General features: G+C 38.2%; 1 protein-coding gene across 1 annotated transcript in view; it reads left to right on the plus strand.

The window, feature by feature from the left end:
• The window catches only part of Cdk17 (cyclin dependent kinase 17), an 81935-nt gene extending 62567 nt beyond the window's left edge, over positions 1-19368 (plus strand). Inside the window, exons 7-17 of the mRNA XM_036169772.1 lie at positions 1006-1120; positions 1712-1806; positions 2249-2311; positions 4402-4525; positions 10184-10304; positions 12855-12952; positions 13612-13717; positions 14559-14601; positions 15410-15500; positions 17005-17082; positions 17616-19368. Of these exons, the coding sequence (XP_036025665.1) occupies positions 1006-1120; positions 1712-1806; positions 2249-2311; positions 4402-4525; positions 10184-10304; positions 12855-12952; positions 13612-13717; positions 14559-14601; positions 15410-15500; positions 17005-17082; positions 17616-17653 (972 nt within the window). The 3' untranslated portion in view covers positions 17654-19368. The remainder of the gene's footprint in view (positions 1-1005; positions 1121-1711; positions 1807-2248; positions 2312-4401; positions 4526-10183; positions 10305-12854; positions 12953-13611; positions 13718-14558; positions 14602-15409; positions 15501-17004; positions 17083-17615) is intronic.
• Positions 19369-19622: the final 254 nt, after the last annotated feature.

Consider the following 19622-nt stretch of genomic DNA (forward strand, 5'->3'; position numbering starts at 1 on the left):
CTTTTAAAATAAGACATTTTCGTGTTATCCAGACTTGCACTCCATAATTTTTGCCAACTTAGAAAACTACAGATTTTTAGTTATTATTGTCTAAAAGATCTGTACCTAATTCTGAAATAACAACAGAACTAGGTGGAATAAATTGTCTCAGTCCTTGAAATCTTCCATCAGTTAAGATAAAGTAAATATTTCTTAGAGACCTGTTCCCTTTTGTTGAAGCACAAATGCTGTGTTTTGTGAGTAATGGAACAGGCACCTACTTGTTTACTTCTTGGAGTCTGTTGTGATCTGGACATTGTGTGAATTCAGAGAACTGTCTATAGAGATAAAAGTGTTTGATCAAAGGTAAGAAAATTCTTTAGGCCGTGGCTTTCTTAAACTTGCTTTTAATACCTGTACTGCTGTTTATTAGAAGTGGCCTGCCATCTACATTAAGAAATGGCAGGAAAAGAACCACCAAGCCTTCAGGGGGCTTTTTAAAGGAGGGCTAATGTGCAGAGACTCTGAAGAGTGTGGAGGCTGGAGCAGGTTTTCATGATTGAATGTTGTCATTACATTTTCATTGACAGTGCTCAGTGCCCTGTGGGTTTTATACACCATTACCTTAAGTGCCTCTAATATTAATCCATCCATCAGTTGTTAATCTGAAATAACACAAGAATAAAGGAAATGCTTTTTTATACTTTGGAAACACCACAGTGTGGTAGAAATATGGATATTGTACATATAGAACTAAGGCATTGCTGTAAGAAAAACTGGATAAGATGATGTTTCGTTTTAAGGTAACTTTAGCATGCTTTAATTTAATTTAGAAATTGAGCTTAAGGCTCCTTACACTTTCTTGAGACGAAGCTTCAGTGTGTAGCCCCAGCTGCCCTGTAACTCACTATACAGGCCAGGGTGGCTTCTGCCTCCCTCTGTTTCCCAAGTGCTGGAAGTAAGTCATACATTACTATGCCTGGTGACTATCACATTTGAACAAGGACCTTCAAATATATTTTATAGGGTACGTATGCAACAGTATATAAAGGAAGAAGTAAATTGACAGAGAATTTGGTCGCATTAAAAGAGATCCGCTTGGAGCACGAAGAAGGAGCTCCCTGTACAGCTATAAGAGAAGGTGCGGTATTTATATAAATAGTTAAGTCTAAACCATATTAAATGACTGTTGTAAAAGGTGCTTAGGTATAAGGACAGTCAGTGGCTGGAAGCCATCTTTAGACCTTGCAATTGTTTCTAGTATCAAAATATTAACAGAAAGAGATTAGTCAATTGTATTATTATATATATATATATTTATATTTATATATATAATTATATAATGAAATACTTATGAAGCTGTTAAAAATCTCTGACAGATAACTATTTGACCTAGGAAAACTATGTATTGGTATACAGAGACCATGATAACAACAAATTACTTATATCAGTCAGTTTTACTAAACATAAGAATCAAATAGCATATAAACATGACCAGTTTATTTTTAAAGCTCAGATTTTTTTTTTTATTGGTAATAGATACAATGGATAGAAAATATTCTGTTTATACCACACAAGCAAAGGAGAAATCCATGCCCTCATTTTCTCCACTGTCAATCTGGCTTTAAACTTAGGGCTTTATCTTAAACACAATCAATGTATGTGCAAAACTTGGGTTTTGAAAGACTGACTACTGCCGACTGAATAAACTGCTTTCTTTTTTGTTTTTCAGTGTCACTGTTAAAGGATTTAAAACATGCAAATATAGTAACTTTGCATGACATTGTTCACACAGATAAATCTTTGACTCTGGTCTTTGAGTATCTGGTAAGCATTCAATAAACTTTATCATTCTGTTTTGCTTCAATAAAATAGACAATTGGACCTTTTAACAACCCCAGGGACATTATTGTTTAATTATTGGTATTTAATTAAATTTATGTGAGGTGCATTCTGTTTCTTTGAAAAGCAACTTGGTTTTAAAAAGGAAATTCTACTGGGCTGGTGAGATGGCTCCATGGACAAAGGCGCTTACCAGCTTTATCCAGCCTTAGCCTCCTGATGACTTGAGTTTCATCCTTGGAACTTACAGAGAATTGAATCAGCTCCTTTGTTGACCTTGGACCTCCACATACATGTCATGACACATATATGTGTGCCCTCAGACATAAAATAAATGTTTTTTTGTTAAGGAAAAAAAACGCTCTTAGGTCGATGAGCCATGAATTGCCACATCTGTGTCACATGATAAAGTGTTGTCTCTTTCCAGGACAAGGACCTGAAACAGTACATGGATGACTGTGGAAACATCATGAGTATGCACAATGTAAAGGTATGTTTTACATGTCCTTTTAAACCTTAGTTAGAGCACAGCTGGATAAGATTGCCCAAACAAATATACCAGCCTCCTAAGTCATTTTCCATTTGGCATTTTTAGATTAGTGCCTACTAAGTATATTTAGTCAGCATCTGTTTACTACACCATAGCTTTTAAAAATCAGACCCTTTGTAGTGGTGAGGCTTCATTTTAAAGGTCTTTTAAATTTTTGTCTTTTACAACAATTTGTTCCTCTATCTGTAGGATGGACATCTAAGTATATTGTGGATTAAAAACAAACATTTAAAATAAATACAAATGATGGGTACATACTTTGAAAGACCCTTTTGATGATAAACTTCACTAATACACTTAAAATAGTGTTTAATTATAAAATAATCAGTTCAACAAGGACAGAAACTTACAGGTGTCTTGAATGCTGTGCTGGACACACAGATCTGGGTTATCAGAAGATAATAGGTTTTCTTAGCGTTAATTATCTAAGAGTTCAAGTCATGCTATAGAACTGGTTTGCTAAGACAACCAGTGCCAGGTGAGACCCAAAAGTTAGTAGTTAAGTAAAAGCATTTGACATAGCTCAATGTTAACAGTAGATGTCTTTGACCTAATTGGCATATCCCAAATTTAGCAAAGATTTGTTTATGCAAAATTAACAGTTCACGGTAATATATTTTGGAAAAAGGCAGTGCCTTGTGTGTGGTTGAGACATTCATTTCTAATTCTGCAGACAATAACTTTAACTTTGTTTCTTTTAAATAGTACATTTGTGGATATAGAGGAAAGCCAGTTTCTGTTACTAACAGAGAACTCTGAACATGGGCTAATCCGTTGCTAAGAGCAGGGCTTTAAAGGATTTCCATGTGTTCTAGGAGGGTTTTTTTCTATAATATTTTATCTTATTTTGTAATATGTTATGAATAGCATTTGTATATTTATTTTTGTTTTCCCTACTTTTATATATTGCAATAATTTGGAAAGAAAATGAAGAGTTTAATTGGCATAGTTTGATAAAGGTTTGCAAAGTCTATGCTTTTTTGTTCATTTCTTTTTGTTTTTCGAGACAAGGTTTCTCTGTGTAGCTTTGGAGCCTTTCTTGGAACTCATTCTGTAGGTTAGGCTGGCCTTGAACTCACAGAGATCCACCTGCCTCTGCCTCCCAGGTCAGGTGCTGGGTCTAAAGGTGTGTGCCGCCACCACCACGCGGCAAGTCTATGCTTTTTAAGTTAGGTCCATGTGGGTGCTGTAACGTGGAAAGCATGTTACTGTCTATCTGTTAAAATTACACTTAACGCTTTTCAAGGATAAAATCTAACAGATAATGAGATAATAATTCCAGAGTTTTCAGAACATATAAATATGCACACTCTGGAAGCTGCTTCTTAGAATTCGTTCAGGCCTACCACTCATCCTCTGTAGTTTCACCCTCACTGACCTAAAGACACTTGTGAATTCTCAGTATGAAGGCTCTTTTTCTGCTAACCACAAAACATCAAAACGCACCGAGTCTTTCCCTCTAAAATACACAAAAGCCCTCAGCCGTTAACCTTGCAGGAGTCACTTTTCTCAGCCCTTCAGAGGACAATGGTGCCAGGGCCCCTTTCTGAATCACAGCGGATTTTGAAGAGTGAGTAGGAGGCACTGGAAGTCAAGTGCCCCGGAGGTGGGTGAGGAGCTGGGTAGGCGCTACACAGCACCATTCTTTTCTGATACCTTGGCTCTGTATAAAACCGGCAATTCTGATGCCCCCTTTGAAACTGATGCCGCCCCAGGACAGGCGTGTGTGCGTGTGTGTGTTTCAAGGAGGACATCAGTGGCAGGGTTTGGTTGGTTGTTACGACAGAATTTTCTAATCAAACGCTAGGCCTCCAGCCAGTGAACTGTTACTATTCAAAGTTTTATTTGCAGTGTTTATTTTCCTGGTTATCATTAGGTTAAAAACTAAGTGATGCTTTAATTGAACAATAAACAATAAAATTTAGAAAACAACTCTAAGAGGCAGAGATGTCCTTAAATGGCCTTAATGACTTTTCTTTATAGCCAAGCAGTTACATCATCTTCAGAAGCTCTTTTCGTTTGTTTTGTAGCTGTTCCTGTACCAAATCCTCCGTGGTTTGGCGTATTGCCATAGAAGAAAGGTATTGCACCGGGACTTGAAACCACAGAACCTCCTCATTAATGAGAGAGGGGAACTAAAGCTGGCCGACTTTGGTATGGAGAGATAAGACATTCATAAACACTTCTAGGTGGCTGAGTTTAAAAAGCCACCATTGTCACAAAGTGTCATCACTTCGTGTGGGTGTTGAAGTTTTCTCTGCAGCTCAGAGATGTTCGGTAGAACTTAGGTGGATAGTTTATGATCGTCATTAGTGATCAACACTACAATGCATGGGTTCCCAGGCATTCTCCAGACCTCTGGGGCCTCTGAGACCTTCCAAAGTCTCTACAGATAAACTACACGATTAGAGTTACACTGGTGTTCTTTGCCTGTGTCCCTGTGTCAATTAATGTTTGCACTAGTGACTCGAAGTAGAGTCACAGGTTCCCATGTGTAGTCTCCACTGGTCACAGTGTTAAGGGCAAAGTGTCCGTTTTACTTAAGATACTTGATACTGCAGTAAAATTTATTTTCCTCAATTTTCAACCTGGCGCATAAGTCTTTACGGTATTTCTTGTGATAAAATGAGGCACATATATAAAACACATAGACCTCACACAGAAACAACAATAATCTAAAGAAAAGGGGTTAGGGGGTCCTTTTCTAAAGAATCACTGTTTTACTAGGAAATATTGGACTAATGGACCAATTACTTACACTTCAATTGTTTGCTTGCTTGCTTGCTTTTTCTTCTTTCTTTCTTTTTTTCTTATTTTTTTATTTTAATTTTTTGGTTTTTCAAAACAAGAATTTTCTGTGTAACCTTAGCTGTCATGGAAAGGCTGGCGTCCAACTCAAAGAGATCTGCCTGCCTCTGCCTCCAGAGTTCTGGGATTAAAGGTGTGTGCCACCACCGCCCAGCGATACTTGTCCCTCTTCCGGCCTGGGTTAGTTAGCCATGTTGAGATTTCATGGTCGTAGCTTTCCTGGTGTTTCCTGGAGACACACACAGTCCTCTCAACAGAACAACTTGGTGTTCCTCCAGCCCTCTCAGTCTCCCGCCTCCTCTTTGGAGATGATTCCTGAGCCTGAGGTGCAGGAGTTGTGTTCTAGATGGGTCGACTGGGGTGGGTCCCACAGGATCACTTGTTCTCTGCGTTTTGACCAGCTGTGGTTTTCTGTAACAGTCTTTATCTGTTGCAAAGAGAAGTTCCTTTGTTGAGGGGTTAGAGCTATACGTACCTGTGGGTGTAAGGATAAATATTTAGAGTGTAGTTAGGGATTGTGTGAGTTTAGTGAAGGGGCAGCATTAGGTTCTCCTCCAAATCCGTATCACGCTTTAGTGAAGGGGCAGCATTAGGTTCTCCCCAAATCCATATCATGCTTTAGTGAAGGGGCAGCATTAGGTTCTCCCCAAATCCGTATCACGCTAACATGGAAGAGGGAATCTCACGGGACTCCAGCCCTAGGGAAAACAAACTACAGAGCACTAAGGAATGCTGAGAGTGGAGACATAATCTTCCTCAGGCAAGAGCCTCGCTATACGTTATCCAGTACCAAGTGGTCAGCCGGAAGTTATATATGTCCAAGTGACATTACATGGACTGAGCACATTGTATTTATATATCTAGGAATACATCTATGCAAACAATATCTCTATCTCTCTCTCTCTCTCTCTCTCTCTCTCTCTCTCTCTCTCTCTCTCACACACACACACACACACACACACACACACACACACACACACGTAGATAGATTTTTTTTCTTGGGGCCACCAGCTCACAAAAAATAGCATGGAGGTTTATGTATGCTTGGCCATTAGCTTAGGCTTGTCCACTAGCTCTTATAACTTAAATTAACCCTATTATTAATCTACATTCTACCGAGAGGCTGTTTACCTCTCTCCCATTCTGTGTGTCTGAATCATTCCACATCTCAGTGGAATTTCCTATATGCCTAGATTCCTCCTCCTCCTCTTCCTTTCTCTCCTGAGAAATCCCACCTATACCTCCTGTCTAACCATTGGCTGTTCAGCTTTTTATCATGCTAATCACAGCAGTGCATCTTCGCAGCATGTACAGCTATCCCACACCACATACACATATATAAATGTGTGTGTGTGTGTACACACATATATACACACACAAAGAAAAAGACGTCATAAATTTGCGATCTGAAAGCAGTTGTGGAGAGGAAGGTGGGAGGAGTTGGAGAGAGGAGAGGGAAGGGGAAATGATAGAATTTTAATTTCAAAAGTGTTTTTTTAAATGAATTGCCATTTTTAATATAAACATAAATGTATATTTATATATCATGTGATATAATAACATATTGATATAACAGAAATAAATATGTAAATAAAATAAGGAAAAAGGATTATTCAAGTATTCAAAGAGAAGTCAAAATTTGAGAATTTGGATCTGCTACTTTGACATTAAGTCCTACCTTGCTGATGTTTAGCGTCAATACAGTGGTGACATAAATACGAACATTTGATATGTCAAAGAAATACATAGCCGTGTATATAACCCCAGACCAGCGTTTCCCAAATTACCAGGAGACGATGACACGGGATAAAGATCCAGTTGAAGCGCTGGCTGGAGCACTGAGCTGTCGGGAAAGCCAAGGAAGTTCACGGAGGCGCTCTCAGTTCCCACATGAGTTTTCACAGACCACATGCTGGCTCAGCACGGCCTCGAAGACGGCTCATGCCTCAGAAGAGGCGCTTGGTGTTTGTGGGATTTATTCTTGTCATATGTATGTGAGCTGTTACAAATTTGATGTGCTACCCTATGTATACCGTGTTTTATCAAAGCAACGTATCACAGCAGATCAAGTATAGAAGCAGATGTGGAATCCAGTTGTCCTTCATTAACGTAAAATGTAAAATAAGTAATAGAAATGTAGGGCCAATCCTGCTCCCCCCCTTCCGCCTTGGAAAATAACTTTTTATAAAGATGTTATCGCAGACAGCCTGTTGTGCCTGGTGCACGTTTGAGGTTAGGATTGTTGGGTGGTTTTGGTTTTTGAAGCAGGGTCTCACTGTGTAGCCCACATTGACCTCCAACTCATGATCATCTTGCCTCAGTCTCTTGAATTACGTGATTATAGGACAGCATTGCTACACCTGCTTGGGTCTTGTTTTTGATCTGTACATAAGCACTTTTAAGTTTTCTCAGTTTTAGCTTAGAAATATGGTAAATACCAACAATGCACACAAATGAAAGCACTCGGGGTCCTTAATTTTGAAAAGCTTACGCCGGATCCTGAGACCTGGAAGCTGCCTCTGAAAAGCTCTTCCCCATATGCCCACCACCATTCATCTGGTTTTTTGTCTGTTTGTTTGCTTTTTTATTTGCTTGGTGATTTAACTAATAGCTGCTTATCCATATCCCTCTAACTAATCTGATTTTAAGGGATTTGAAAATAAAATACAGTTATATACACTTCACTTTTAGCAAGTTTTATATTGAAAGAACATTTTGTAGAGTAGCTTTGAATTTTTGTGTTAAATACTCAGAATTTGAATATTTTAGTAAATTTAGTTTTTAAATGCCAATATAGTTTCTATGATTAGTAAGTTTTTCTAAGTTATAATTTTACTTTAGGATTTTAATACATTTCACAAATAGGAGATTTTCCAGCTTCCTGTTAGTAACAAGTTAAAAACCCATTCTTATTGAATAGTGAATTCCCCTAGCTGTTGATGGACATTTGTATCTAGAACTTGGTCATTTGTTTGAAGGGAGTCTGTTGTTTGACTGCCTGAGTCTAAATGAGAAGCAACAGATTAATTGTGTATGCTTATACAGGTTACAGAACCACCTCTTGGGCATCATTTAGGTTTTTTCCCTTAGAATTTTCCCTGCTCCTCCTTCCTTTCTCCTTGCCAAGCTAGTTGATTTCTCCTTAGCCTTAGTCTTGAAATGAATGTCAGTGGCAGAGCAGTCATGCAAAGGGTATGTCAAAGGCCATGGACAGTCTTTTATCTGAGAACACTCTGAATTGTAGACTTTCAGTTTTTCCTTTAATCTCCAGAGAGCAAGCAGGCAAATCCATATTACAGTCATTGTTGTCTCCAGTGCTTGGCAGTTTTTTTATTGGTTGCATAGTAAATACACATGTGGCTTCCAGTAATGCGGGTCATTTCTCTGTGAGTTGATTCTCCCTTTTTCCTCCTGTGGTGCTGGGGATCCAAGTCAGCCCTGAGTGTGGGAGCAGACAGTAGATCTGAGCTATGTCTACACCTTTGTGAGTTGTTCTTGATCCCTTTGAAAGTTCCATTATTCCCTTATTATTAATGAAATTCAGACAGTTGGTAAAGTCAAACAGAAATACATACCTCCATTACTGGGAGAAAATGGCTTAAAACAAATACTATATCACAGTTAATTTGGGAAGAGATTCCTTATATAATTTCATAGAAAATACTGAAGCTCTGATTTTGACCCATGAGCCCAGCAGGATAAGCATCTCAGTTCAGGACAGGGGAGTAAACTGCTGGGGACCTTATAACTACAGTTTGCTTTAATGGCTTAAGTTCCAATAGTTCACAGTCTTGCCATCCATGACTCATTCTTAATACCAAGATGTGTAAGGTGGCGTACACCTTTAATCCCAGGACTCAGGAGGCTGAGGCAAGCCATCTCTGAGTTTGAGGCCAGCCTGGTGTACATAGTGAGTCCCAGGGCTATATAGTGATAGCCTGTCTCAAACAAAACAAAACAAAACAAAAACTAAGTGTGAGGAATGAGAAAGCTGCCCTACATCTTGCTAATTACCAAAATATGTGGAAAAATAATTTGTTGGACATGACTATACCAAACTGGTATGCTGGGGTAACAATTTATAATTAAAATAGTGTCAACATTACACCAATTTAATGAAATATTGAGTTACTATTTTATGACATTTTTACTTAATATTTTTAATAAGATACATAGTTATGCATAACAGCAATCTTAGCCTAAGCACCCTTGTTACTTGAAATAAAATGTATGATAAAAATAAGGTTATGTTTTTCAGATGTAAATTTATTAACCACAGTTTACAAGCTTAGATTCTACCATTGGCAAAGCAAGGAGGTTGCAGACTTTTCTGTATTTGGGAACACATAGTAGAGTCCACAGGAGGCCGACCAGAGATGGGCATTGTTTACAGCAGTTTGTATTACCCAAAAGCATCAAGGCCTCTCTTACCCTAAAGTTGCCCACATCATGCAAGATGTTTAAAAAAAAAGACAAAGAGCACCGAGTTTTGTTCCAGAGGAATCTTCAAATAGGCTCAAGAAAATTGCCAATAAAATTCAACTGGTCATAGACCAAATGATTTTGAGGTTTTTAATTTGTAAAAAATGATGTAGCAAATAAATTTGGCCTTTGGGTTAAAAGGTGATAAGTAGCTTATAGCCGTAGCAAGGAAACTAGATCTCAGTGTCATTGACCTATTTTGGATTATTTTCAGTAGGAAATAATTCTGGCATCATGACTCATCAACAAAACAGAAAATATCTTAAGTTTTAATTAACTGGGACACTGCTTCAGCTTAGTCTCTGGTCTGCAATTACTGTTTTTAGTTTAATTATATAATACTGACTCAGTCCAGGACTCCATACATTCAACAGAATTTGTAAAACTAACTTTTTGAAGTTCCAAGATGCTAAGGATTAGGCTTCACTGAATGAATGGGTCATAGTGAAGATAGGGGCTAAGAAATCAGTATATTCATGGATCTCAGTACATGTCATTCCTTGTTTTCTTTTCTCTGTGAAGGACTAGCCAGAGCCAAGTCTGTTCCCACGAAGACCTACTCAAATGAAGTTGTCACACTGTGGTATCGGCCTCCTGATGTGCTTCTTGGTTCCTCAGAGTACTCAACCCAGATTGACATGTGGTAAATATACAGAGATGTCGTTGCCATTTATAGTTTGAAAGAGCATCACTATTAACAGGGCACCCTGACAAATACTTATTTTTAAGGAGGTATTTTAAAGAGTTAGTTTGTAAGACTTGAGATATTCCTGCCTGGTCTGCAAAGTGAGTTCCAGGAGAGCCAGGACTGTTACACAGAGAAACCTTATCTCGAAAAACTAAAAAAAAAAAAAAAAAAAAAAAAAAAAAAGAATTGAGGCATGGAAATAGAACTATTTAGATTTAAATATTAAGTCTACCACTAATGACTATATAACTGCCTTATTCACATTATTAGCTTGTGCCTTCATTTAAGGGGGTAGACACCATAATAATGAAGTTCAGTAGATGATTTTCAGACTAAATAAGCTATATGATATAGCAATTTCAAACAAGTATTTTTAATATGTGGAATAGACTTACATATTTGGTCCAAAAATAATAATTACATTTTCAAAGACCCTTTTTATACATTATTATTGTGTTATATATGTATGTACACACATGTGTGTACAGGTGCACTCACCTATACATTGCATACACATATAGAAACCGGAGGTGAATGTGAGGTGTGTTCACATATCACTTTCACTTAAAAAAAGGTTATTTCTTTGAGACAGTCTTTGACTGAACCTGGAGCTTGCTGTTTGAGCTCGGCTAACTGGCCAGCAAGAGCTGGGCCTTCCCTGTCTCGGGCCTGTAGCATTTTGTACATGGGTTCTCATGCTGTGTGTGCGCAGCAAACATTGTGCCCACAGAGCCATCTCCCCAGCCTTCACATCGTTGTAACCACGATCCTCTTTGTGTGTTGCTAACAGAATCATTGCTATGGAATTTCCTTGATCTGATAGAGATTTTCATAGATGTCTATAAACTTCCTTTTTCAACTTAATTTAGCCTGTTTCTCAGCACAGATGTTGTCTTTTACAAAGTTGTTCTACTTGCTGTTCTTTAATTGGCCTAGGTCTCCTAACTCTCTGCCTAGTGTTCACCCCAGTCTATACATTTGACGTGCTCTCTCCACCCGGTGGGATCCGTGTGTAGAGATTCCAAACAGTTTGTTATCAGTCCTTTCCTGAGTGTGCCCTAGCTTCCAGAGGCAATTCCTTTCTCTGAATCTTGGCTGTGTTTATTATCTACTCTTATGCCTTTGTTTGTTTGTTTGTTTGAGACAGGGTTTCTGTGTAGCCCTGGCTGTCCTGGAACTCAGTCTGTTAAACCAGGCTGGCCTTGAACTTGGAGATCCACCTGCCTCTGCTTCCTGAGTGCTGGGATTAAAGGACTGCACCACCACCGCCCAGCTACTCCTTATGTCTTGACAAATTAAATGCTTATTTCTGTTATTGTCTTGAGCAATTACATCTCATTTTGTAGGACATTTTTTTCTCTTGAATTCCAATAAGATATGCCGAAGATAAAGTTTATAATTTTACCTAGTCTGATTGTACAGTTTGAGACACTTAAGTTCATTTACATTGTTAAACAACGGTCTCTACTGTCCATCTTTAGAACTTAAGAACCTTTTACTCTTTTAAACAAAACTTTACCCGTTAGATAAACCATTCTACCTTTGTATTTGGTCCCTGGTAATCAGTACTCTACTTCCTGTCCCTGAATTTACCTGTTCCAAGTAACTCATGCAAATGAAATCATACTGCAATGTCCTTCTCCTACTGACTTACTCAGCTCATTTACCATGATGTCTTTAGGCTTCGTCAACACTGTGTGTGGTTTCCTTAAGGCATTGTGTATTTACAGCACATTGTTTATTTGTTCATCCACTGATGGGGACTTGAGTTTCTCCCATCTGACACCTACCCTTCATGATGCTCCTGTAAATGCAGCTGTACATATTGTTTCAAGACTTTGCTTTGGGTTCTCTTGCATATGTACCTAAAAGTGGAATCGCCGGGTCATAGCGGTTCTGTTTGCAAATGTGTGAGGAACCATCATATTGCTTTCCATGGCAACGTGCCGTTTTCTCTCCTGCCTGGTGCTTTCAGTCTTGTGTAGTTTATTGTCTGCGTGCCCTTCTGGAAGCACCGTGTCTTGCCTTACTTGTATCGCATGGTTCCTAATGATAATGTCTAGTCTCGGAGCCTCTGCCTCTTCCTCCTCTGACATGGTCACCAGCACCACCACACCTGCCGGACTCGCTCCTTCCTCCACCAGTCACGAATCGGGACTTCTCTCTTCCATGCCACCATTGCCACTGTTACCGTCCCGGTGACCGTAGTGATAGTACACGTCTGTCACTACTAAATAGTTTTTATTCTTTGGGAACCGTATAGAAGAGAAAGCTAGACGTTTTAAGAGGAAAAACGAATAAGTAACACGGTAGTCGATACGGTAAAATTTAATAAATTAGTTGGATCAAAATATATCTTTGCAGAAAGTTTTCTGGTAGGCCGGTTTAAAATTCTCCTGAAAGGCAATCTTGAGAAAAAAAAATATTCTTGTGCTTCCTAATATGTAAATGGATTAATTTCTTTTCTTTTCTTTTTTCTTTTTTTTTACATGATGTATTTTAAAGGGGAGTTGGGTGTATTTTCTTTGAAATGGCTTCTGGAAGACCACTGTTTCCAGGGTCAACTGTGGAAGATGAACTGCACTTAATATTTCGACTACTAGGTAAGAAAGAAGTCTTTTTCCCATGATTCACAGCTGCAGTTGGCTAGTTAAATAAGGACTGTCTGTCAGGTATGTGTGTACACGCATGCATAGCTATTATAACTACGGTTGGCCTCTCTGTCACAGGGAAGGTCTTCCAGGGTAGCTGCTCATTTAACTTCATTTCACAAAGATTTTATGAAAGAAGATTTGTCCTTCTGCATATTTTTTAAAGATTTATTTATTTATTATGTATACAGTGTTCTGCTTGCATGTATTCCTGCATGCCAGAAGGAGGGCACCAGATCTCATTACAGATGGTTGTGAGCCACCATGTGGGTGCTGGGAATTGAACTCAGGACCATCTGGAAGAGCAGTCAGTGCTCTTAACCTCTGAGCCATCTCTCCAGCCCGTCCTTCTGCATATTATTAAGTACTGCACCTAGTGTAGTTAGTGTCATATAGATAGAAAAGGGGCTTTATCATATTTATGGCATAATCGCATAGTTCCTAACACACACATACAAATATGTATGTGTAATATTTTAATTTCTATTGACATGGTTTAATCATTTAATAAAAATATATGATTCTTTAAGTATTTATTAGTTATGCCTGTATATATATGTTTGCACATATATAATTTAAATGCTTATCATGAATTTATTCTTTTAATTCAGGAACTCCGTCTCAGGAAACTTGGCCAGGTGTTTCTTCAAATGATGAATTCAAGAACTACAACTTTCCAAAATATAAGGCACAACCTCTAATTAACCATGCACCCAGGTAATTTTTTTTGTTTGAAGTAGAAAGGGGCAGACTCTTGTGGCTCATTAGACTTGGTAGCTATTCTTACACAGTGAGGGTTCAGGACTGATTAGGAGAGTTTCTCAGCAGTGTGTGATTTAAGTCAATTCCTTCCATTGACATAATACTTTTATAAGTCAGTGGTCAAGAATCACCAAAGTATGTAAATAGAATTGAGCTGTAAAATGAATATAGAATGCATATATTAGCATTCTGGAGCTTATGTAGCTAGATCCACAAAGGCCATGATAACAATTCTGTTTAGGACTCTCATTGGCTATGCCATTCGTTTTATAGCCTTTATTACTGAAGTTTTATATACTTTACAGTAATCATTGCTTAGCAAGTTATTTTCTATAATTTTGTTGATGGCTTACCTATATTTTGAATCCTGTTGATACATTGCGGGGTCACTGTCTCGCTGTTTTTACCTATGTGCAAGGACAGTGATATGCTGGTGTGCCTGCCTTCATTGGCACACTGAATACTGGTGTCCAGTTTAAAACATTCCTTGTCAGAAGATACTGTATTTGGGGGTAGATGGAATGTTAACTTTAAAAATTCTACGTTAATAGTTTTTCTTGAATATTGAATATTCAATGACAGTCCCAGTTATTTATGATTTATTCTCAAGAAAATGGCAAGATAAGTCTTTTAGGGCTAAAACAGGTTTGGGTCCTTGAAAGTAGCAAGAGTAGTTATTTCAGAGCACTTAAATTTGGCAAATGGGAACATTTGGAAAATAATTTTATCTGCAGTGTTTCAGCTAAGATAAAGGAATAAATGGACACTTGTTTTGGTTTGTTGTTCTTGTTTCTAGGTTAGATTCTGAAGGAATTGAGTTGATAACAAAATTTCTTCAGGTAAGTCACATCTTATTTTATAAACCTTAAATGGATCATTGTGTCGCTTTCCTTCTAGGAAACATAGAGTCAATAATAACCCCCTCAAACACTGTTAATGGCAGTAAGATTACTCACAGTGCTTTCTAGAACGGCAGCTGGCTCAGAGTGGTTTCCTTTGCAGTTCACGCTCCTACACTCTCTTTTTCCTACACTTGTGCCTTGGAGGATGCTGCACCCCCCATGCCACTCATTCTCCTCCAGAGCAGGAAGAAGAGAGAGGGCAAGGGTGGCATCGGCACATGAACTCTCCTACATCTTGAAAGCAGAGGCTTTTTCCAAGTCTCCTTGGCCAGAACATTTAATTGTAAAGAAGGAAGAAGAAGAAAAAAATGGGAATGGGGGAATTAGCCTAAATCTAGAACAGTCAAGATTCATGATTCGTCTGTTGGAGTTGGGAGCATGAATGTCTTGAACAAATCTAGGTTGCTTTCATTTAGGAGAAAAGAGCAGTGCGATTCATCTGCCAGGGATGCCGGTATAAAGACATTGTCATAGCTCCACCAGCACACTGCTGTTTGCAAAGAAAAGTAACATCAAAGACTGAATCTAATTTTTTATTATGAGGCTTAGCTGGAAAATGGGGAATTAAGTAGAATTATCCCCATACTCTGAATGTATTGGGAGTACTCCAAATTGATGCTAGAAAAATTGTCATGTTAAGTAGTCAGGAATGTTTAAATTATTTTCTAAATACTAATGTGTCCTTCTTCAGCTTTTTACCGTGATTAGAGAAAAGGTTAATGAAGAAGTTTTTGCTCTTTCACAGTATGAGTCTAAGAAAAGGGTTCCGGCAGAAGAGGCCATGAAGCATGTGTACTTCAGAAGTCTAGGACCGAGAATACATACTTTGCCAGAAAGTAAGAAACGCTCAAGTTCCCTTTATTTCCATTTGTCGAGGATGAGCATTGGGATGTTTAGGGATTTAAAAAGAGATGGTTGTTGGTTCCTAAACCTGAAATTTTAGTTCTGATTTGTAATCAGATCATAATTTTTTTCCAAGCAAGGTATATGTCTTGTTTTTCTTATTTATGTCTTATAACATTGAACACACTGTCTTTACTCACTATTAAATCAGTAATATTTGGATGTGAATCATTAATCTTAGAATATGCTGATGATATATCATCCTTACGATGGATCTGATTCAATTCATTCGTTAAAAGTGGATTTCTAGGGTTGGACATGAGTAAGCCTGAATTAAGACCGCCAACCTCTCTGTAAAAGTTGGGCACTGCTGTGCACATGTATAACTCCAGTACTTGGCAGGGTGGGGATCCCTAGAGCCGCGGCCAGCGTAGTCAAAATGGTGCGTTCACAGGCGCACACGCTCCGTTTTCTATAAAGATTAGTGAAGCACAGTCAAAATGCAAGATCTTCCTCCTGGAGCTGGATTTCTTTCCTGAGAGGATACCAAGACAGCTTTCCTTCCTTGTCATTCTGGCTGTACTATCCCTAAGATAGTAAGTCTATTATCAAAATCACTGGAATAGAAAATTTTCCGGGCCTGAGGTAACGCTTTAATTTTGTTCACGCTATCTTCAATTAGTTAGTGTTTCACTTTAAAATGGAGAGAGGGAGTAGGAGACTGCCTGGGAGACAGCTGTGAGAACTATCAGCACCTTCCCATTCTCTTTTACTAGGTCCTTATGAACTGAGGTCCAGGGAACAGCCAGTAGCAAAGCCTATACAAGACTTCATGTAGAATTTGCTATTTTTTTTCTTTTTTAATGAAAAACTGTCTCTGACGGAGGTTAGAAATGAGAGGCTATGTTTATATCTCCTAAGTCTTTTTAAGACTGTGTCTTGCTATATAGCCCTGCCTGGCCTGGGACTCACTGTGTAAAACAGCTGGCCTTGAGTTTATGGTGCTCCACACAACCCTGCCTTCCAAGTACCTGGATTACAGAGGCGTACTACTACACTTCCTTTCTTTTAAGGGAGGCATTTTGTTACCATACCAAGTTTCAGTTTGATTTAGTGATTCCTGTACAGAGGTACTCCATTCTTTACTGAAAGTATCCAAAGATAATGTAAAGGTTGATGTCCTCAGGCCATAAGGGGACAAATGTCAGGGAGAATAAAAACCCAGTAATGCATTTTGATTAGATCTCCCAACCCTAATAAGTCCTGGAACAACGTAAGATTCTTTTTTAAAGGCAGAGTTCTATTCTGAAAGGAAATAACTTCATTTGGTTTCCTGTTTAGAACATAAGGACAAATGTGAAATCTTTAAGGGAGCCATAACCTTGGGAGTATAGTATAGATGTCTGATCTTGAGTCATCGTATGTGTTTTGAATATTTTGTTACAAGTGATCTATATTTGTTGTTAATATCTGGTGATTTTTGTCTGTTCATTTTAGGCGTATCAATATTCAGTTTGAAAGAGATTCAGTTGCAAAAGGACCCGGGTTTTCGAAATTCTTCCTATCCGGAGACAGGTGTGTTTGTCATAAACCATTTCACGTGTCGATCATGAATTGTTGCGTGGAAGCAAGCTTTCTTTGGGTTTACAAGTTGATGAGTAAAATTACTGATGTAAAAACCAATGTACAGTGCATCCCACAACTCTGTATGTTTAGAATTGCACATACTTAACTGTTCTGAATGATGTGGGCAGCTCAGTAAATCTTCAGAGAGCAATTGACTCAGTCAAGTCAGGGATCCTGAAAGCTGCAGCTGGCACAAAGACCTTTTACAAGTGACCTGCCTTGATCACTGCACACGCCATCCCTGGTACCTGAGGCAGAAGACATACCTTGTACTTGCCTAGCCATCAGGTTCGTCACTCGGAAGCATAGAAGCTGTAGACTGACCCCATCAACAGAGGGTCCTTTAAGACAGTGCTGGGCACTCTTACCATGGAAGATTAGCATTTGCTGGTGGGAACATTAGCTTCCTAGAGTCACCAAATACTGTATGTGGGATGAAAACTGAACCTTGAACTGCCTCATAAAATGACTTTATATTTTAGGACATGGGAAGAACAGAAGACAGAGCATGCTCTTTTAAGTCTGGTAACATGGTTTCAAGCCCAGCCCCAGCCTTTCTTATCAGTCATGGACTCAGAGCTGAAGGCAGTAATTTCTTGTGCTGGACTTGGAATCTCCGTTTGTCTACACTGTCCTCTTCACAGTGGAGTCTTTTTATTGCAGACCTACAGATTGTTTTTATATTTGTTGTCACAGTGTGACAAATTTTTTTTTTTTGTACAGTTGGTTTTAAGGTCTCCTCTGCCAGTAGAGCCAGTAGGTTACAGCTCTCAATGTAACTGTAGCTGCCGAGTTGTGCAGGACTGAGAAACACAGTGCATTATTTATTGCGGAATCGTTGCTGCTAAATAACTACTGTCTGTTTATTTAACACAACAGTTGAATGCCTGAAGAAGTTGCAGTGGCTTTATTATATGTGAACGCATCTGTTTCTCCTCACAAATTGTTTTACTGCTGCATTTTTTTTTTTGTTCGTTTTTTGTTTTTTGTTTTTTTTTTTTTTAAATTAAACTGCAGTGTTTCCTGGAATGTATATTTAGCTTTGCTTAGCAGTAAAAATGTGAGCCATCTTGAACACTCGTAAGCCCGTACTACATATAATTTCGTAGGAACACTGGCCAATGGAGTAGCTGAGAGACTGGCAGCACAGTGTGTTTAAGAAGCGTGCAATGTGAGAGTTGATTCAAGCTGGTGAATATCGGACATTTTGGGAGTCTTACATTAGACACCAATAAATTAAAAACCAAGATATTTATTTTTACCTATTCCTCATTTTAGAAATGTCTACTGCATATTTGTATGCTACTACCCTTGGTTAATTCTTTTACACTGTGCTTTTAGTTACATTTTAACCATAGAAGTCATTCAAACAGGAAAGGCCGTGCTGCTGTTTGTTTTAAGCACATTTCTTTTATCAGATGATAATTCATTTTGAGGAACAGTTTCCTTCATTCGGAGGCTGTGTGTGTTTCAATAACATTCACTTGGAATCAGCTGAAAGCTGTACTATGTCTTTAAAATGAGCCATGATAAATTAGAAATGAGAAATAAGAACCCAGAGGACTTGCTCTAAAGCATTGTGGGTATTATCTGCTCATCAGAGACACTAACTAGTGTAACTTGAATTATGCATCTCCTTGAACATCACAGACACTTTGGTGTTGGTAACAGTGTTTTAGGCATTTGTGTTCATTTTTAAGGACTATTGGTTAGTGCATCCTATAACTATAAATCTTAATTGATATATTTTGAAATGGTCATGTGCATTTTTGCCTTATATCATGAAAATAGTTATAACTTGATTTTTGTCCTGCCATTCACTGTAAACATTCAGGGTCCTCTCATTTCTGTTCAGGAAATCCTGTAGTTTATTGTTGTTATTTAACAGTATTAAGTGAGTTTTTGTATATTTCTTTTTAACTTTATTTGTGAATAGTGATTGTGGCATGTTTGGGGATGTTATTTTAATATTTCATGATACTGAAATTTTAATTTTTTTAAAAAAAAGTTCTGGAAGAAACAGATTCATGTATAATGGTGAATATCGGACCACTACTGCTTTTCACGCTTGTCAGCTGGTTTTATGTTAAACCCTGTAGCCTAACTGCTGTTACTTCTAACTGACAGACATCTGTATTAATATTGTACTTTGAAGGTTATAAATATTATGTGAAAATTCCTTCATTTTGTTTTGAAATTTATAATAACTAAATCTCTGTGTTATATAAAATGTGATTTTGTTGTGTCACTGTCCTTTCTTGGGGAAGAAGGCTGTGCACCCTGGGGTCACTTTCTTTCCCCGTGTCATTGTAAAGCGAGGCCATGTCACTGTGCTGCAATGGACAGCTGCCTTACGTATGCGCCGACCATCTGGTTAGCTGTCTCTTATGTAATCTTGTAAGAGAGCATTCGTTACTTAAGAAAAAGTAGCTTTCCAGTAAGTTCAATTCTTGCATATAAAAAGTAAATATGTGCAGTCATTTAAAGTT

The sequence above is a fragment of the Onychomys torridus genome, chromosome 20, assembly GCF_903995425.1.
Source record: "Onychomys torridus chromosome 20, mOncTor1.1, whole genome shotgun sequence".
NCBI classification, from domain to species: Eukaryota; Metazoa; Chordata; class Mammalia; order Rodentia; family Cricetidae; genus Onychomys; species Onychomys torridus.